This window comes from Ictidomys tridecemlineatus, chromosome 3, assembly GCF_052094955.1.
Source record: "Ictidomys tridecemlineatus isolate mIctTri1 chromosome 3, mIctTri1.hap1, whole genome shotgun sequence".
Classification (NCBI taxonomy): domain Eukaryota; kingdom Metazoa; phylum Chordata; class Mammalia; order Rodentia; family Sciuridae; genus Ictidomys; species Ictidomys tridecemlineatus.
Genome location: NC_135479.1, coordinates 73989227 through 74011585, shown reverse-complemented (window position 1 = coordinate 74011585; position 22359 = coordinate 73989227). Strand labels below are relative to the sequence as shown.

Below are 22359 nucleotides of genomic sequence, written 5' to 3'. Positions count from 1 at the left end.
TTATTTTTTTATGTGTTTGTTTTCCTTTTAGACTTACAAATGATTTAGAAAGATAAAGATTTGATCTTCCAAGATGTATATGTCTGTTAGTGTATGTAAAGCTAGATGTCAAATTGGTAAAATGTGTTACAATGGCTTTTTAAATAAACTTATTAAAATACCTAAATTTGAAGTTATCTCTCTTATTTTAGAACAGCCCTCATGTTGGCTGTGGAACATAAGTCAACACACATAGCTGAGCTGTTGCTTCAATGTGGTGTTAATGTGTCTGCTTCAGATAATTGTGGAGAGATTGCCTTGTCTTATGCCATTGCTAGTGGAAATACTGCGTAAGTATTTACATTACAATACTAATCAACATTAGATGTACATCCACAATGGTTACACCTGTTGCATCTTATATATGAGGTGAGATTTCATAGCATTACTATGTATGGAACCGTAGTGAGTTAGGACAGTTCATTAGTCAGAAACACTTCAAAGTCTAGCCAAGAAGCAATGATGATACTTTGATTGGGCAAAGAGAAGGATGGGGAGGGGTAATGGAGGCAAGAAAGATGGTGGAGTGAGATAGACATTATTACCTTGGTACAGGTATGACTGCATATATGATGCAATGGTACATCCTGTAAAATCAGAAATGAAAGTTGTTGCAGTTGTGTCCAATGAATCAAATTGCACTACTGTCATATATACATAATTAAAATGGATTAGTTATTTTTAAAAAAATAAGTAGTGATGTGTGCATGAGTCACCTTCAAGGTTTGTTCTCTCCTCTCTCTTCCCCTCTCCTTTCTTTTTCTTCTCATGCATGCTGGGAAATTTTCCTACCACTGAGATATACCACTAGCTAATATCTTAGGACTTTGTAAACCTTTATCCTTAGGGTTTCCAGCATTATCCAATTCATTTCAAGCATAACCCCTCCTCACAGGGAGAGATAGTATCACACCTATGATTTTATAATTTGCTATTTGAGTCTTGAAATTCCCTGTTTAGCTGAAGTTAGCTATTCTACCATCCCCCTTTAATTTATCAGGGATCTAATGATATCCTTGAAGTGTAAGGAAGATAATTCTGTAGTCAGATGGAGGGGAATAAATAGATTTTTAAATTGTTCCTTTGTCTCTGTCAGTTCTGTTGCTGTGGTGTTTCTGCCAGACCTGGCCCTGCAGTCTGGTAGTGAAGAGCTTTTATTTCAAAATATCCTGACTGATCCAATCCCTGAGACTTCATGGTAACCCACACTTAGACTCAACACTCTTTTTAGTTCTCATGCACTTATGCTTTTTTATTCAACAGTTGTTTCCAAGCAGAAGCACTCGGCTTTGACAGCTTGGCTTCTAGCTTTGGCCAACAAATACTAAGCACTCTGACCCTTTCCCCCTTTTAGGAACCTTATGTGGAATCCCCATATTAGCCTTGCCCTTTCTGGTGCATTATCCTTTTAGGACTTTGTCTTTTCTGTCATAAAATTAAAATCATTCAAATCTGTTAGAAAACTTCAAGTAAAGCTTCAAGTAATCTCAGGAAGAAATCAGAGTTTTCTGTCATCCTGGCTAACAGATCTGTGCCCCAAATCCTTCCATCCCCTGAAATAGATTTCCTTTGACTACAGCGGGTTCCACATCACTGTTTTCCATGGTGAGTGCCAATTTAGATTGGCACTTCTAGTAGTTTTCCCAAGTAATGGAAATTTCCAAGCTGTTGGAATTGCTGCCTAAAGTTTTCAGCATTTATTAAGGTCTGCCTCAAAAGGAATATATTAAGCAGATTCATTGAATCTAAGAGAGCTGAGCCCCATCGTGACTCCTCAGTATCCATTGTGTTAAAGAAAATTTTGTGTTCCAAGTCAGTTGGAGATCAACATGGAAATGTAGCTACACTTATCTGCTGATTCTGTTCAATTAGGTAGAGTAGAAATAGTAGTAGTCCAAGTTTTTGGCATTTGTTAATTTCTTGCTTTTGTTATTATTGATTAGTCTCACAGAAGGGGATGATTATATTCTCTAATTTAAGGAGATATTTATAAATAGTTATAAATTAATTGTTGATTTGCTTTGAGTTATAAAGCACAAAGAAGAGCCCAATTGATCTTGAAAGTTAGGACTCAAGTATTTTTTAAAATAATTTTAACTTTTGAATATTAGAACCTATGAAAAATGCACATGAGTTCTAGCTGAGATTGTAAGTAGTTAAGTATGCCATTATTTTACTATTTTGCTTAACATGTTTCAATATTATCTTAGTAAATCTCCATAACAACCTGGTGAACTAAAGTGATACAACCCTTATTTTTTAAAAGGCCTTAAGCCTAAGAGAATGAAGTTGTGCAAGAACAAAAAAAACTATTTTTTACAGAGACAGGGCATTTTCTGAGTTCAAGCTACACTATTTAATATATTTACCTGTCCTGTTCTCAATTAATGATCATTTCATCTTTTTTCTTCTTTAACTTCACGCTGTGGGTGCAGTGACACATACATTTACCCCAGCTACTTAAGAGCCTGAGGCAGGACAATTGCTTGAGCCCAGGTATTTAAGATCAGCCTGACCATCATCATGAAATACCATCTCACAAAACAAAAAAAACAAACATTGTACAAGTAATTTTCAAGTTAACAAAATGTTTATAAGGCATACAGATTAGGAGAGCATATGAAAAAGTTCTGATACTAGATCTAAAACATTATAAAGTATTGAATTATATTTGGTCAGTGTTTTCATATGAGTGTTAAAATACCAATTTTATTACTTTTTTTCAAATACAGAAACAGAAATTTAATTCTTCAATACATGAAAGAACAATCTAGAACATCAGTAAATTTCAATCCAGGTAAGACTTAAAAAATTAGTTACTCTTGGTGTTCATGACCTGTGTAAATAAGAGTAAGAATGTTTGATCATAAAAGAAGTGTGGAAAAAAATAAATGTTCAAAGTCCTTTTATATTTTTATATCTTTCTTGCTCATATAGAATCCAGGATATCTTAATAATTAACTATAAGAAATTTATCATCTAAATGATATTGTCTGAAGAAATTTTACATTAATTTTGACCCTGAAATTTTATGTCTTTGCAGAAGTAAGAATATTTTTAAATTATACATTCTGTTTCGTATATGGTCACATGATAGCAGATTGGACTTGTTATAATGTCAGCTGTTAATATCAGCTCCTATTGAGTGCTTACATTAGTGAATTTCACAGTGATATTTCTATACACACATATACAATACTTGAATCCTGACCACTCTCCTTACTTCCATTTTCCCCTCTACTCCCTTTTTCATCCCCAGTTACCTTCCTTCTTCCTTAATGTTCCCTCCATCATTTTCTAGTCATTCTTATTTTCTTCCCAGATTCCACGTTATGGAGAGAATGTGATAATTGGGGTTTTGTTTCTGATTTTTTCACCTTAACATGATGACCACCCTTTCCATCCATTTTACAATTATTGTGTTTGTTTCTTTTTTAACATTTTTATTTGGGGTTTGAAATATACCATTTCCTGGGCCTTAAAATTTCTACTCAGAAATCTAATATTTTTCTGATATGTTTATAATTGCTTTGGCCCTTATTATAGATTTCAGTTTACCTTTGGTAATTTTATAGACTATGATTTGGAGAAATACTTTTTGGGCCATGTCCATTTGGTATTCTAAAATCTTATACCTGGATGTCCATAACTTTCACAAGGTATAAGATATAGTTTCTTTTATTCACTGAGAAAGCTTTCATTGCCTCTAGCTTGTACCTCTTCTCCATTATGTGTACCAGTGATTGATAAAAGTAGTCTATGAATTGTATCTAGTGGTTTTGTAATTTGTTTACAATTATTTTGATTGTTGTTGATATTGTCTGAATGTGATATTTCATCATCAACTTCAAGCTCTGGTATTTTTTTCTTTCACTTGATCTAGTCTATGGGTCTAACTTGAACTGGATATATTTATTTGAGGTATTGAGCTCTTTATTTTCAAGATTTCTAATTGATTCTTTTTCAGAATCTGTATTGAATTGTTTTTTCATGCCATGCATTGTTTTCCTTAATCTACTCAGTTTTTCTTTGAAATAATTCACTATTTTAACATTTTTTTTGAATTTTATTCTGGCATTTTTTATATTGCATTATCTTTAGAAATAGTTTCTAGGGTAATTAACTGTAAAACAGTCATGCTACTTTGCTTTTTATCTTTCTTATTTTTCTATATTGAAATTTGTACATCTTCAAGGATATATATCTTTTCCACATTTATTTGAGTGTCTGCTTAGGAAACTGTTTTTCCTGGATGATGTGTCTTATGCTATTGATTAAATGTGTGATGTTGAATTATTTTCCAAATGGTGTCTCTATTGTAGTTTCCTATGTCCAATCTGTGACTCCTGAATGGTGATAGCTTGCACTGTTAAGTAACAACTTTCTGTGTCAGTGTTGTGAGAGTGGAGTCATGTTAGTGAAGTAGTGATATAGGCAGTAGAGTATCTGAGATGCATTTTCTGTGGTGGTTCCTCCATACTTGTCAATAATATGGTGTCTGCAAATATATGGGAGATACCTAGGCTGAGAACCTGCATAAATGAAGATCTCAAACTTGCAAAATCCTGTAAGAGTTTCTTCATTTATTTCTAGTCTTGCTTTAGTGTGTCCAGACCACTGAATTTTAGTCATCTCTTTCCATTACTAAATGTGTGTGTTAGTTGAAAGCTTTTTATCGCTGTTCTTATTTTTAATTTTTTTTCAGCACCAGGTTTTATTTTATTTTTTTAGATATGTATGACTGTAGAGTGTATTTTTTACATACATGGGCTACATCTGATTCTATTTAGGATCAGAGAGAACTTTTGGCCTTTGGTTTTTTTGGTATTGGCTTATTTCACTAAGTATAATAGTCTCAAGTTCCATCCATTCACCAGCAAGTGCCATAAATTTCATTCTTCTTTATGGATAAGAAATACTCCATTGCGTATATGTACCCCATTTTCTCTAACCTTTCATCTGTTGAAGCTCACCTAGGTTGTTTCCTTAGCTTAACTATTGTGAATTGGGCTGCTGTAGACATTGATGTGGCTGTGTCACTGTAGTATATTGATTTAAAGTCCTTTGGAGATATATATAGTGTCACTGTAGTATATTGATTTAAAGTCCTTTGGAGATATATATATATATATATATATATATATATATATATATATATGCGCCCAACATCCATCATGTCAACTTAGGAACTGATTTCCTCAACAAGACTTCTAAATTGCAACAAATAAAATCAAGATTCAACTGGGGTGATAACGCCTTGAATGGTGTTTTCATTCCAAATTCTTAGAGGAATCTCCATACTGTTTTCCAGAGTACTTGCACCAATTTGCAGTCTCACTAGCAAAGTATGAGTGTAACTTTTTTCTCACATTCTCTCCAGGATTTATTGTTACTTGTATTCTTCATAATTCCTATTTTGACTGAACCAGGAATGGAATATCAATGTAGTGTTGATTTGCATTTTCTAATTTCTAGAGAAATTTAGCATTTTTTTCTACTTTTTATTGATTTTATAATTTTTTAAGTGCACAATAACAGTGGAATGCACTACAATCCTTATTACACATATAAAGCACAATTTTACCTCCGAATATAAAGTATGTTTATGTCAATTTATGCCATTTTACATGTACTTTTTTGCACTACAATTCGTTTTTTATTTTTATTTGTTTCAGTTAGTTACACATGACCGTACAATGACCTTGACATATCATACATTTGAAACACATGAGATACAATATCTCATTTTTCTGAGTATACAGGTTGTAGATTCACATTGATCATGCATTCACATATATACACCAATAATAATAATGTCTATTCCATTCTACTCTTCTACAATCTTTCCAACCTCTCCTCTCCCCTCCCATCACTTCTCTCTTCTTAATCTAAGGTAGCACTATTCCTTTTTTTTCTCACATCTTCATACATGTGGTTTGTATAACAATGAGGCTCTCCTTCCACCATCCGTGCAATTCCATTTCTCCCTTCCTTTTCCTCCTACCCCTCTTTCCTGTGTATAAGTAATCTTCTTCCCATGCTTTTTCTCTCTTGCCCATTTTGAGTCACCCCCTTATATCAGAGAAGACATTTGGCATTTGTTTTTTTGGGACTGGCTGAATTCACTTAGCATAATCTGCTCTAATGCCATCCTTTTCCCTGCAAATGCCATGATCTTATTATTTTTTAGTGCTGAGTAATATTCCATTGTGTATATATGCCACATATTTTTATCAGTTCATCCATTGAAGGGCATCTAGGTTGGCTCTACAGTCTAGTTATTGTGAATTGTGCTACTATAATCATTGATGTGGCTGAGTCCCTGTAGTATGCTGCTTTTAGGTCTGCTTTTGGGTATAGTCCTAGAAGAGGAATAGCTGGGTCAAATGGTGGTTACATGCCCAGTTTTCCAAGGAATCTCCATACTGCTTTCCAAATTGGCTGCACCAATTTACAATCTCACCAGCAGTGCAATTCTGATTAAAATCCCAATGACATTCCTCACAAAAATAGAAAAAGCAATTATGAAATTCATCTGGAAATATAAGAGACCCAGAATAGCAAAAGAAATTCTAAGCAGGAAGAGTGAAACAGATGGTGTCACTATACCAGATCTTAAACTATACTACAGAGCAATAGTAACAAAAACAGCATGGTACTGGCACCAAAACAGGCTGGTGGACCAATGGTACAGGATAGAGGACAGAGAGATTAACCCACAAAAGTACAACTACCTTACATTAGACAAAGGTACTAAAAGCATGCACTGGAGAAAATATAGCATCCTCAACAAATGGTATTGGGAAAACTGGAAATCCATATGCAACAAAATGAAATTGAATCCCTATCTCTCACCATGCACAAAAGTTAACTCAAAATGGATCAAGGGTCTAGGAATTAAACAAGAGACTCTGCATCTAATGGAAGAAAAAGTAGGCCCTAATCTTCCTCATGTGGAGCTAGGCCCCAACTTCCTTAATAAGATGCCTATAGCACAAGAGTTAAAACCAAGAATTAACAAATGGGATGAATTCAAACTAAAAAGTTTTTTTCTCAGCAAGAGAAATAATATGTGAGGTGAATAGGGAGCCTACATCCAGAGTAAATGTCTTATTCGTTTGTTGTTGTTGTATTGTTTTATAGTTTTAATGAAGTGCGAAAGAATTTGTTCTATGTGGAGAGACAATGTTTGGCTCATTCTGAAAGCATGAGTGAGTTCATAGCCTATTTAAATGTTTTATCATATCAGCTATTACTACATAACAACTTGCTGCTACCTCCGTAGTGCTTCTTTCTGTATTTCCCTATGACCATGTGGTATGGATAAGAGTGTATAAACTCTGAAGGTTGTCATCTTTCAACACTTTTGTCCCTAGGGGAAGTAAAAGTAAAGTTTTGTTTGTATCACAGATAAGATAGAAAAAGTAGCTGGAAGTAAGAGCTGAGCATATTTTCTGTCTCCTACACTGGAATGTCTTTGTAAGCTTTCTGTTCCTGATCTGTTTACTGCTTTTCTCTAATTTCTGTAGATGTTTTTTTTTTCCATACATTTGTTGACCATCTGTATTTCTTCTGTGAAGTGCCTGTTGAATTTCTTTGCTCATTTATTAAATGGGTGGAGGTGGGTGATGGTGTTATTATTAGTTTTAAGCTTTTTTGTTATTATTATTATTATTATTATTATTTTATCTATCCTGGAAGTTAATGCGTTTTCTGAGGTGCAGGTGGCAAAGGTATTTTTTCCTATTGTGTTGGCTCACTTTTCATGTTCTGTTTTTTTGTCTTTGCTGTGAAGAAGCTTCTTAATTTGATGGAGCACCATTTATTGAAAATTGATTTCACTTTGTGTTGAGGGGCCTGCCCTTTCAGCATCTACTTTTGGCAGCTTGAGGGCATACAGAAACCCCTCCAAAGACAGTTGCAGATAATTGCTTTTGCTATATTATGCAGCAAAACTAGCTTTCATAGTGGCTATGTTCCAATTTACATATAGCAGTCATGAGAGGCCAGAGGGGATACACAACATATAATATTATGGGAGTCCTGCCACCAAGAGTCTAGCAACTGCCTTGTACCAACTGGGGAGTAATTTCTTGTCAAAGAAGCAGGTAAATGGTGCTGGACAGTGTTCTGACAACACTCTGTTCCAAAACATAGTGTTGTATGTTAGGACATCCCTGCTGCACAATGAGAAAGATGAGCATTCCTCCATGTAGATCCAAGGTCAGGCCCACCAACAACTTCTTTTGCTTTAGAGATTTTATTAATAAGTCAGTTCCTGATTATGTTGGAGTTTGGGGCCTACGTATTCTTCTCTCCGGTGCAGGTATTCTGGTCTAATACCTAAGTAATTGATCCACTTTGAGTTGAGTTTTTGTGCATGATGGGAGGATTAGGGTTCAATTTAATTCTACTACATCTGGATTTCAAATTTTGTCAGCACCATTTGTTGAAGAGGCTATTTTTGCACCAGTATATGATATTTATGCCTTTGTCTAGAATGAGGTAATTGTATTTATGTGGGTTTGTCTCTGTCTTCTGTTTCATTGGTGGTCTTACCTGTTTTGTTGCCAATACCATACTGGTTTTGTCTTTATAGCTCTGTAGTGTAATTTGAAGTCTGCTATTGTGATACCTCCTGCTTCATTTTTCTTGCTAGGTGTTGTTTTGGGTATTCTGGGTCTCTTGTTTATCTCTTTCTGTGGGCTCTGGAAGGGAGAGCATTTCTTTGGGCTCTGGAAGGGAGTTGCATTGAAATTTTATAGCACTTTTGGTAGTATGGTAATTTTGACAATATTAATTCTGCCTATCCAAGAACATGGGAAGTCTTTCCATTCCTAGGACCTTCCTCAATTTATTTCTTGAATGTTCTGTAATTTTCATTGTAGAGGTCTTTTATCTTTTTTGTTAGATTGTTTCCCAAGTGTTTTTTTATGCTATTTTGAATAGGATAACTTTCCGAATTTCTCGTTTAGCTCATCTTTTATTGGAGTATAGAAACAAAGTTGATTTATGAATGTTACTTTTGTATCCTGAAATTTGATGAATTCGTTTGTGTTCTAGAAGCTTTCTAGTGAGTATTTTTTTTTGAGGGGATCTTCTTAATATAGAATCACGTTTTCTTCAAACAGTGCTCGTTTTAGCCCTTCCTTTCCTATTCATATCCCTTTAATTACATTTCTTTGCCAAATTGCTCTGGCAAGAGATTAAAGGATCTGATTTGTTCAGCTCTCTATTTATCATTCAGTCGTGAATTTGGTCTTCTGGTGTTTTATTCACTTATGATCTGATAGATTGCAGAGTATTATCTCTATATTTTGTATTTGCTAAGAGTTGCATTGTGTACTAATAGAAGTAGTGAAAGTGGGCATCCCTGTATCATTGCAGTTTTTAGAAGAAATTCTGTAGTTGTTCTCCCTTCATAATTATGTTGTCCTTGGATGTGTCATGTATAGCTTTTAGAATGTTGAGGTATGATTCCTTCATTCCTATTTTTTCTAGTGTTTAAAGCATGAATAGATGGGGTTTTATGTAAAAAATAGATGCTGCATCTATTTTGATAATCAAGTGTTCTCATCTCTGTATCTATTTGTGTGATGAATTACATTTATTGATTTCCATTTGTTGAATCAGTGTTGCATCCTGGGATGAAACCCACTTGGTCATGTGCACTATTTTTTAAAATCTATTTTTGTATGAGATTTAGGAGTATTTTATTGAGTATTTTTGCATCTATGTTCATCAAGGATATTAGTCTGAATTTTTCTTTTCTTGATGTATCTTTGTCTGGACTTAGTATCAGTGTGAGATAGGCTTCATTTAATGAATTTGAAGAATTCCCTCTTTTTCAATTTCATGAAATAATTTGAGGAGGATTGGTATTGGTTCTTCTTTAAAGGTTTGGTAGAAATTGGCTGAGCATCCATCTGGTCCTAGGCTTTTCTTTGTTGGTAGAGTCTTGATGACTTTTTTATTCTCATTATTTGAAATTGATCTCTTTAAATTTTCTATATAACCTTGTTTATAAGATCCATGTGAATGATATGTTTTTCCCATTCTTTCACAGTTTGTCTGTGTATATATTTGTCTAAGAGGTGAGTCTCTCAGAGACAGGCTATTGTTGGGTTCTTTTTTTCCCAAATCAATCTGCCAGTGTATGTGTGTTGATGAGTTGAGTCCATTAACATTCAGTGTTATTATTGAGAGATGATTTATGTTTCCTGTTATTTTGGTTCATTTCTAGTTATCAAGTTGAAATAGATTCTACTTTGATTAACTATTCTTTTAGTTTTAGTTTCTGTATGTTTTTATTTGCATATTTTATTTTTTCTTAATAAAATATTTATTGAGTGTGTTTTATAATGCCAGCTTTCTAGTTGTGATTTTTTAAACTTTTGTTTATTATGGATATTATTATCTCATATTAAAATCTGATATAATTTAGTATTCTATGCAGAATCCGTTTTCTTTCAGAGCTTAGTATATATATTTTTAAGACCTCCTAGCTTTTAGGATCTTTGACAAATCAGCTGAGATCTGGATCAGTTTGCCTCTGAATATAACCAATCATTTATCAGTATCAGGTTTTAAAATTCTATTATAAGTAAAATACTATACTTATTCTGTATGTTAGGCATTTTCATACTATTTTTGGCTAGGAGTGTTGTAGTTCTATATATTTGGAGTTGTATATACCTCCCATGTTTAAATTTTCATTTCATTCTTAAGATTTTGGAAATTTTCAGTTATTTCATTGAAAAGATTGTTCATTTTTTGTTTTGAAATTCAATACCTTCATCTATCACAGTGAATCTTAAATTTGGCCTTTTCTTATTGTCCCATATATATTTTTTAAAAATTCTGTTCATGTTCTGGTAACATCTTTTCTCCAGGATGAACTTTATTTTCAAGATTATGCACTTCTTCTTTATTACCTGAATATTTGTCCTTTAAGTAATTTAGTGTATTGATGATGCTTTGCATTGCATTTTTAATTTGGTTTATTGATTTCTGAATTTTGAAAATTCCTTACTGATTTTTTTTAGAACTTCTATTTCCTTATTGATATTTTACTTCTTGTGTCTTCTCTGTGATTTTAATTTGTACATTATCTTTTATCTCATAGATCAGTTGAAATATAAACTTTCAAAATTCCTTCTCTGATATTTTCTTCAGTGTGGTTTTTGTGGAATCTGCTTTTGAGTCATTCTGGTTTGTTTGGCATGCTTTGTTCCCTTGCTTGTTCATATTGTTTGTGTGTCTATTCATGTATCTAAATGGATCTCTAACAACAGAACTTCTATTCTGTGCATTTCTAGTGATCCTGTAGATATCTTGTGGCTCACAGATTGGGGGGGAGCCAAGTAATTGCAACCAACTGTGCACAAAAAAATATAGAACTAAATTGCATACTTAGTTTTTATTTTCACACAAAGTTAGCTGGCACAATAAACAGAAATGTATCAACTTATATCAGTAATGACAGTAAGTAATCATGAGTTATATCTTTCATAAAATAAAAGAATAGGTGTTTTCTATAGCTTCAATTGTATTAATTGTTGCTTTAGCATTAGTGGTGGTGTGTGGAGTTTTATAAACCAAGAGTTCTGGGAGAAATTAAAAATAGAATTCATTATGAAGAAAAAAGCATTGGTGATAGAAAAGGATTAGCAGTTTCAAGATGTGAGTAGGGCAGAAGCAAAGTAATATACGATGTATTGTTTATGAGGAAGAAGGAAAAACAAGTAAAAGAAATAAAGAGTAAAGTGAGAATAATGAAATTTGACTGTTTGTAGGAGGAAAGAAATAGAAACAAAAGAAATAAAAGATTTGAAACAGAACACAAACGCAATCCAAAATAGGCTAATTGAAAATTTTAACCCTTAACAACAGAGTAAGGAAAAATAACTATGTTTCAGAATAGTACAAATGAGAAAGCATAAACAAATATGTACAAGTGTGTGAATGTCCTTCATGTATCCATCGGTACACATACAAAAACTAAAAAGAAAAACAAAAAGGATTGTTACTGAGAGTATGTGCTTTCTGTCTCTTCCAAAGTGTCTTTCCATCTCTCAGTTTCCATTCTCCATGGGATGGTATGGGGAGCTGTGAAAGGTGCTGTCAGCTCCACCCCCAGGGTATAGGTCATGCTAGGTTCTACAATATGTTCTCAGGGGAGGCAGTGAGGTCCTGTCTTTGCCCCAGGTGTTTCACTTCATGGGGAGTTACTGGGCATAAATAAATCGGTGCACACCTAGGACTCTACTTTACTCTTCTTCCCAGGCTACATTCATGGGACAGGGATGCCAGTCCTTTACCAGTTCTGTTTTTTCAGGGTACTGTTCTTTCTTACCTCCTTAGGTCTGCCCTCAAGCACCAAGGTCCATCACTCCTGCTCATTGAGATTTTGAAGCAACTGCCACTGGTCTTGGGCACAGCTGTGTCAAGGGAGGAGAGGAGGACAGGTTCTCTTTGGCCTATCTTACTAGTGTTACCCCCAGGAGAAATACTGCCCACGCCAGAAATTCTCCTGATTTGCTAGACTCAGTTTATGTCTTGTGGATGGTGTCTGCCAGATTTATATATCGGACTGAGCCCCAACACATGGATCTACATTCCCAGTCTGAGTTGGTGCCATTGCAGTGCAGATGTTTAAATATGTCTCCAGCTTCAACTCTGTGTACATTCCAGGCAGACTGGTGGTGACTTTCCTGCCACAGTTTAATGAGTAGAATAGCTTGACCCTGTGGTCCCACATTCTGCATTTCAAGACTGTCTGCTGTACTTTTCATATATATAATCAGTTTTAGGTAGACACAGTATCTTTATTTTATTTTACGTGGATTGAAACCAGTGCCTCATGCATGCTAGGCAAACACTCTACCACTGAGCCACAACCCTAGCCCCTTGTCTGCATCACTTTTCAGTCTTTTTTTGTCCTAATGTACTGATTTCCCCCAATCACATCAGATCCTAAGCTCCAGCTCTGTTTCTCATCTTTGTCTGATATACCCCAAATTCCCCAGTTTTCAAGGTCTCTGTTCAATATTGAGTATCAGTGGCATGCTTTTATCTCCCACCTCACAGAGAAGCAGTTTTCTCACTCTCTGAGTCCCATATGGTGGAGCTGTGAGAAAATCCACTTCCTGCTAATTCACCATCATGTCTCCCCTTGTTTGACACTTATATATTTATGCTACTTTATTTGACAATGATAAGGTTTTCTTTCATTTTTGCAACTTTTAATAAGGATTATGATTATGAGACCAATGATTTACTTTTAAGTATCAAACTTTTATAATTCCTGTTGTTTCTTCCTTGCATTTGATAAGTACAAAGTGGGAAACATAGGACTTGTTAATGCATTCATTACTTACCTGTCATAAATACAATTAATATTTATTCTCAAAATTTCTCCGAGTATGGGTCTAGAGGAACATTTTACAACAAAACATCAGAGTCATAAAATTTTATATTTTATATTTCTGTTTTTTATTAATTATATATTTTACTGTTTTATTTAATAGTGAAAGAAAGTCCTAAAGATGACTCATTAAGAAGGTATGAATTTATAGATTTTAAATAAAAAATGTCTACTAACTAAGTGGAGAGTGAAGGTAGAAGGATTTGTTGAGTATTCTAGTGTGGGACAGACACCACATTCAGTTAACACTTGTTTCCTAAAGGTATCTTATAAGCACTTTGAAAGTATCTGTGCTATTATAATCTGTTAATTACTAATAAAGAGCTGTCATTCATAGAGGTTGACTATTTGTTCCATATTTGTGTAATTAATAAGTTTCAGGCCTGTGTTTAGGCTGTAATCTTACCTGGATGACAACTCCATTGTGTTGTTCCACTGTACAGGTTGATACCAAGTGGGACTTATGTAGGAAAAATCAATTTTACAATTTATTTCAATATGTCTGACAAATGTATCCTAAATAACATATGTATTCACATTTTCACTTTCATATTGTGTATCATCAATTTAGAAAGTCAAAGGCAGTTGTGTGTTAATTCTGATTTATATTTTACCTGATAATCCAGGTTGTAGTTCAAGAATTTGTCCTGATATTGACAGTTCCACTAGTAATCAGGATTTTTTCTTAATATATCAAAAGCTTTTATGGAAAATCTCACAGAGCTATAGCCTCATAGTTTCTAATAAATAAGAAGATCAGGCAAGTGTTGTAGAGAAATTATTTTACTGAAAGTTATGAATAACATTATTTAGACAATGTTGTATTACTTATATTAATCCTTATAGGACATTCTAATTTCTCTACTTCCTGATTTTCCAGTTAGTTTCTCTTCAATTACTACACCTAACAATTTTATGAAAACTTTTACTTTTATACTTTTTTTCCTTTTTTATGACTATAACCTTTTATTTAATTTCTATTTGTACTTTCTGTTTTGTTCTCTTTGAGTTTCTGTTTTATTTTGTCAATTGAATATTTTTTTTCTTTTGACAGATCAAAAGTTTAGAAATTTCAGAATTTTAAGGAATTTTAGAAACCTTCTAGTCTTTCAGCATGTGTTCTACATGCCAGCCAAATAATAGTTTTGAGGATGTACATGGAACTTAAATATATTAAAGGGAGTTTTCTGGGTACAAACAATGACAACAATGAGATTTAAACTCCAGTTTCTTAATTCTAAGCTCAGTACATTTTCTGATTATCATTTTTAAGGTGATTTTTTAAATAATAGATTGAAGATTGACTATAGGAACCCAACTAAAGAGGACTAGACTAGAATTTGTAAGTGAACACAGTGGTAGAGGATCAAAATTTAACTAGTGAAGGAAAGGGCTATAAAAGTATTCACCCAGAGTAACAATACTGTGTTGGGTAGGAATAAGCATTTTAAAAAAGAGACCAAAACTCAGGGTTTATGATTAGTTTGATGAGCACAAAATAGGAATGAAGGACACAGAATATTAAAAGCTCTCTATAAAGGCATATTAATACAAAATTTAGAGGGAGTCTTAATAGCTTGTATTTTGCCTGTTTTCATCTCTGCCGATGCCAGAATGGATTAGAGACTAGTGAAACAGACTGTGGAAATTGCTAGAATACATGAATCTGTGGCACAAAACAGGTTTTCATTCAGCTTCACTTTCTTTCCAAATTGCTGATGTCCTTAAAATGTACATGTAGTGCTGGGCAAAGGAGTGATTGGCAGGGAAAGCTTCAGTTGAGTAGTTGGAAAGGTATTCAGACAGGTCGATGATTGAGACTCCATTTAGTTTAACCTTGTGTCAGAAATCTGAATATTCAAGGGATGTAGATTTCAAGTTTAGAGACTGCCACTGAGTTTTGCAGATGAGTGATGGGAAATGGATTCCCAGAGGAAGGGAGGGTATTTACATAATAGCTAGGAAAATAGAGGTACAAATACCAAGACTCTGCTTTTCTGGCAGTCTTTTCCCCTGGGTGTCTGAGTGCTTGTAATGGTTTTAAAGGGCTTGCTAGTTAATGAGGACCTGAATAAAGTGAGACCTGTACAGGAAAAATCAATTTTATAATTTATTTCAATGTTTCTGACAAAGGTATTCTAAATAACATATATATTCACTTTTTAACTTTCAGTAATTTTTAAAGTTCCAGAAAACTCTGTGCATTATTTGTGGGTAGAGGGAACAAATAGTGTATTATTATTGGTGATTTCCATGCTGAAGAACAACATTGCTTAGTATTTGACTCCTGGATATTCACGAGAGAACTGTGCCTCTTGTTATCTTGTCTTGTGTTTCCAGAGGTTTGTTTCAGTTCAAGTGAAAAAAAATTGTTAGCCATTAATTGGGTTTTAAATTCAGCCTTCAAGACAGGCAATTTGCAAGAACAAATTATTATCTGTTTCTGCTCATGTACTGGCTATTGCTCTGAATTGGAACGAAGAGTGCCTTAATATCTATATTGAATATTTTATAGATTCACAGCAGTAGAGTCAGAAAGAGGTGAACACAAGCTATTTTTTTAATTGGAGGTCATATTTTAATTAATCAATCAAGAAACACCATTTAATAAGTTATACCTTAAATTAAACAGAGTTTATTTTAAAAAGAAAACTATTCACCATTTTTGTTATACATTTTTTCTTTAAAGATCTATCAAAAAATCACACTCAGATGATTCCTTGTTTGCAATGGTTCGGGACAGCTATGAAGCTCCTATTAAGGTAAAGTGATTTTTTGTAAAAAACCTCATGTTCTCGCTCTGAATTTTGTGTTTTAAGATGTTAATGCTGAAAATTTAGCTATATTTTTTCTTATATTTTACATGAATATTTGCTAAGAATCCATTTTAAAGAATTATGTAGATTTTTTTTTAAAAAAAATGCCTTTCGTATCACTGCTCTCTCAAGTACTTGGGGATTGTGGGGGCTGGAAGTAACAATGGGCTGTGAAATACATAATGAAAGAAAAATTGCATTAGAAACAGCTTTCTAACTGTAGAGGAAATATAATATTTATTCAAGGATTTTTTGTATCAGTTTTCATTACTGTGGTTTTTAAATCATTCTTACATGACTTACAATACTCATGCCTAAATTAATTTTTATAAAATTGTGAAATTTCCCTGGTGCCTTTAGTTTGGAATATATAATATACATTGCACATAACTTTTCTTTTTTTACTTGGACCCTTGATATTTTGGTATCATAGCATTTGAGGAGACCTATATTCTCTATTTCTTTCCGTGGCTCAATATTTATACTGAAGTAATATTGGTAATTATGGAAACCCAGAAATCTAGAATCTGTATCTTAATAGTTGTATTAAAATGGCTTGCATATCCATACTTTGAGTCTTTCCACTAAAAGTGACAGTAATTAAAAAAAACTCTAAGTAAATAGCAGAAAGATTAGAAGAACAGAAAGAAGTACTAGGTCCTGAATTAGAAAAAATTATATTCTATGCTTTTATAATTATATTCTAGTATATAACTTCTATTTTTATGTATAACTGAAAAGAACCAATAAAAATTCTAAAGAAATTTGAGGTAATGAAATTTTCTAAAAATTTACTCTTCATCTAATCAAAGAATAAATGGTGTGTGCAAGGTAATAACCAGTTCTGGAAGCAGAAACACTCAATAATTGTATGGTAATACTTTAGTTTCAGAATTATTGTTTTTCCATTATAGTTTCTTAAAATATATAGATTCTATGTCAAATTTTGAAATTTCAAATTTTAGATGTTTCTGTATTTACTTACTTTAATGTTTATTGTAAAACACTACTATTTTTATGAACTATTCCAGGTTAGGAAATATATTTGTAAATATCCTGAAGAAGCTAAACTAAGGTTAAATGTAAACGATATCTTTTGTTTTTGAAATTACTTTAATTTTATTTCAGTTATGAAGAGCTAATGGATAAAATTTATTATTCATCTATTTTTATGTTGAACATTTCCACCTCTAGTTTTCCATGTGAGAGAAATATATGATATTTGTTTCCTGAGTCTGGCTTATATTATTTAACATTATGCTTCCCTGTTTTATTCATTTTCCTAAAATTAACTTAGTTTTGTTGTTCTCTATGCATAGAAATCTTCCTTGTTTATATATACCACATTTTCTTTATCCATTCTTTTATTAACTAGCATCTAGCCTGATTCTATAACTTGCCTATTATTAATAGTGTCATGGCAAGATGGGCATATGTATATTTCTAAAATAAGCTGACTTTAATATTTTCTGGTAAGTACTGAGTAGTATATATGAATAATAAAGTAGTTCTATGTTCAGTTTTTGAGTAGCCTTCATATGAATTTCCATAGTGATATAGTAATTTATGTTCCTGCCATTCACATGTAAGAGATTTTTCTCCTCATCTTCACAGTATTATTTGCCTTCTTGATGATTGCTTTTTTGAATGGTGGAAAATGGGAGCTTGATGTTGTTCTGATTTGCATATTCCTGATTGATAAAGATATTATGGTTTTTATTTTTTCCCTGAAGTGTTGGCCATTTGTATCTCTTATTTTGAGAACTAGCTGTGCATTTGCTCATTTATTGAAAAGGTTTTTGTTTTTCTGGTAGTAAGATATTTGCATTAATATTTTTAGGATATTAATCCTCTGTCAGAAGAATAGCTGGCAAAGCTTTTCTCCATTTCTGGAGGCTACCACTTCTTACTGTTTTGTGTTTCACTTACTATGCAGGAATTTTTCAGTTTGATGCACCCTCTCTTTTTTTTATTGGTTGTTCACAATAAAAAGCTGTTGACATATCATATTTCATACATTAGAATCAGGTGGGTTATGAACTCCCATTTTTACCCCAAATACAGATTGCAGAATCACATCGGTTACACGTTCACATTTTTACATACTGCCATATTAGTGACTGTTGTATTCTGCTACCTTTCCTATCCTCTACTATCCCCCATCCCCTCCCCTCCCATCTTCTCTCTCTACCCCGTCCACTGTAATTCATTTCCCTCCTTGTTTATTATCCCATTCCCCTCACAACCTCTTATATGGAATTTTGTATAACAATGAGGGTCTCTGATGCACCCTCTCTTATCCATTGTTGCTCTTATTTTCTGAGCTGTAGGGGGCTCTATTCAGGAAGTTATTGCCTACATACTGAAGTGTTTTCCATATATTTTCTTCTAGTAGTTGTAAACCTTCTAGTCTGGTACATATGTCTTTAGTCCTTTCTGAATAAACTCTTGTACAGTGTTAGAAAATAGGCATCTAGGTTTCTTCTTTTACATATAGATATCTAGTTTTTCCAACACTATTTCTAAAATGTTGTTTGTCTTTTCTCCAAAATATGTTTTTGGTGTCTTTGCCTAGTATCACATGACTGTACCCCTGGGTTTGCTCTCTGACTTCTTTTCTATCCATTGGTCTATGGGTCTTTCTTTACACCAGGACCATGTTTTTTATTACTATGGCTCTGTTTTATATTTTGAAATTGGGCATTGTGGTTTATCCATTGTTTCTCTTATGATCAGTATCACTTTGTCTAAGTATTTTTTTGTTTGTTTGTTTTTCTTCCATACAAATTTAGAAGTAGTTATTTCCCCCCATTTCTGCAAACAATATCATTTGAATTTGAATGGGAATACATGGAATCTATAATTCATTTATGGTACTATGCTCATTTTCACAATATTAATTCTGCTTCTCTATGAACATAGCAGATCTTTTTACTTCCTATTGATTTCTTATTTTTTTCTTCAATGTGTAATTTTTCTTGAAGAGGTCATTCACTTTCTTGTTTAGGGTTATTCCTAGCTATTTTTAAAGTTATTTGAATGAGCTATTACTCTTGCTTTATTCTCTCTAGGTTTGCTATGGTATATAGACAAACAGTTTATTTTTATATGTTTATTTTGTATCCTGTTACTCTGATGAATTCATTCATCAAAGTAGAATTTTCATAATATATTATTTATGTTCTTCTAAGAATAGGACTAAATCATTTGAATATAGAAATAATTTAACATTTTAACTTTCCTATTTGAATCCCTTTTATTTCTTTCTCTTTTTCTAAAATTTCAAGTACTGTGATTAGTGAGATTGGCAGCAATGAACATCCTTGTGTATTTCCTGATTTTAGAGAAAATATTCTTCTTCATTTTACTATTGGCTTTGGATTTGGTATACTTGGTCTTTATTTTAATAAAATTCTCCTATTTCTAATCTCTCAGGGCTTTGTCATGAGGGCCATTGAATTTGTCAAAGGCTTTTCCTGCCGCTTCTTAAAAGATCATGTAATTTTGCTCTTGATTCTATATGTGATGTATTAGTTTTATTGATTTGCATGTATTGAATCATCCTAGATCAAAATCAGCTTTTATGGATTTTTTTTTGTATGTGACTAGAGTCTCAAACCAGGAGCATGGTACGAAGGAACCACATCCCCAGCACCTTTTATTGTTCACTTTGATAACAGGTCTCACTAAATTTCCCAGGCTGGCTTTGAAATTACAGTGTTCCTCAAACAACCTGATGCTTTTCTGAGAGTATAGACCTACACCACTATGCCTGATATGTATGTTATTTGTAATGTGTTGTTGAATGTGGTTTGCAAAGATTTTATGAGAATTTTTATACTATGTTTCTCAAGGATATTGATATCTAGTTTTTTCTTGTTAAGTCCAATCTTTACTTTTCCACTCAGGGTAATAATTTTCAGAATTGCTTTGGAAGCATCTTTCCTTTGCTCTTAAATGTAATGGGGGATTAATATCAGTTCTTCTTTAAATATCTGATAAAATTTAGCCATGTATTCACCTCTGAACCTCTGGTCCATAAGGCTTTTTATTATTGCTTCAACCTAATTGCTTGTTATTGAGCTATGGTTTCCTCTATCTATTTGATTCAACATTTTATGACATATTTCATTAATATCACTTAGATTTATTTATCTTTTGATTTTTTATTATTTTAAAATAGTCTAAATTTTTTCCCATTCATTGAAATATAAGTTCTCTAGTAGTCTCTAGAGATCTTCTGGATTTCAATGGTATCTGTTTTAATATTTCACTTTTTGTTTCTAGCTTTATTCATCTGTATCTCCTTTTTTCTTTTAGTTCCCTTGGCCAAGGGTTTATCAAGTTTATTTACCATTTTAAAAACAAACTATTTGTTTCATTATTTCTATGTTTTTTTAAAAAAATTATCTATTTTATAATTTTGGCTCTGACTTTAATGAATTCTTTTCTTGTATTGGTTTTAGAATTCATTTACTGAGGTTTTTCTTAGACCTTGGGATGCATTATGAGGTTTTTAAATTGAAATATCTTAGATTTTCAAATGGAGGTAGCCCTTAGTATAAACTGTCCTCATACAACTGCTTTTGGTGGATTAGTGGAGAGATATCGGAAGGGTTAGAAAATGTACTGGGCAGTAAGATTTGTCTAAATATGTTATATGCATTTCTGTATAAGTTATAATGAACCCCCTTATCATATATATATGTATATATATAATCCACAACCCTAGCCCTCGTGTTGATAGTTCTATATTGTCCTTCTATCCTGGTTTTGTAGAGTTAGTAGACAAATGAATATAATATTTGGCTGATTTGCAGAGTATATATAACACTGTGATATAAAATATTTCAATTTTTAATGTGTACTTCTCTAGTTTTTAATCTAATTTACTTCAAATCTGGAAAATTAGGTGTCTCCTTAGAATACTGATTAGGCAATCTTCATATAATTCATTACTTGTTTAATTTTACCAGACGACTATCTCTCAGATTCTTCCTCAGAATAGTGTTGGTCATTCATTTGGTGATGCATATCAAAGAGAAAAAGATGGTATAAGTGGACATACAGAAGGTAAGAACCACTCATTTTAAAATTATTGGATATAATGCATGTTTAAAACATGAGTACTAGTATGATTTAATAGTGGAAGAAATGAAAATAATAAATAATATGGGAGTTGAAATAGTGTATCTTATCAAGTTGCAACCACAGGGTAAGTTGAGGAGCTGAGTTATTAAGTCCAGACCTGCTGAAATTAGAGAAAAGTTGGGACATAAGAAAGGGGAGAGAAGAATTTGGAAATGAAGAATGAGAAAAGACTATAGACAACAACAACCAAAAAAAAAAAAAAGAAAGAAAAAGAAAAAATAAGCAGATGCACATTGATGATGGCCTGATGAAACATTCCTTGGAAAGATTATGACTTCTAATACATCTACAAATTAGAGTACAAAATAGGGAGAATTTTAAATAGGTGAAATAAATGGCCAGGCACAAGGTGTATGCCTATATTCCCAGTGGCTCTGGAGGCTGAAGATGGAGAAATAATTTTTATTTTAAAGCCAGCTCAGTAACTGAATGAGGCCCTCAGATATTCAGCAAAACCCTTCCTCTAAATAAAATATAAAAAGGGATGTGGATGTTGCTCAGTAGTTAGACACCCATGGGTTCAATCCCCAGTACCAATAACAAAATAACAAAGCAAAAAGAAACATCAAATAGGCATGTTAAGTTAGAGGAATTGGTAGAAGATTAAGCATGCCTAAGAACTCTCAAATTTTATTGAATCATATGTTGGGGACCATGTACAAAATGTATGTTCTGACTCAGCAGGTCTTTGGTTCTACCTCCTGAATACATTCAAAGATGCTTCCAATGCTCCTTGATTCACAGACTACATTCTGATTTGCAAGAGCAGTTGAATGAATTGCCCGTTAGAAAATCTAAATTGTCTTAGTTCATGGCATAACTATATTAAATTAGAGAATAAATCTTGCTTTGTTTTTGATTATGTCTGTTGGCAAAGGGGAAGAACAAATGGATGAAACATAGAAATTGTATTTTTTAAAATATTTT

General features: G+C 32.9%; 1 protein-coding gene across 1 annotated transcript in view; it reads left to right on the top strand.

Moving 5' to 3' along the window:
- The first annotated feature begins 201 nt into the window (after nt 1–201).
- Nucleotides 202–22359, top strand: part of LOC144375678 (ankyrin repeat domain-containing protein 26-like) — a 57580-nt gene continuing 35422 nt past the window's right edge. The window contains exons 1-3 of the mRNA XM_078041123.1: nt 202–329; nt 16155–16227; nt 21258–21354. Coding sequence (XP_077897249.1) covers nt 202–329; nt 16155–16227; nt 21258–21354 — 298 coding nt within the window. The remainder of the gene's footprint in view (nt 330–16154; nt 16228–21257; nt 21355–22359) is intronic.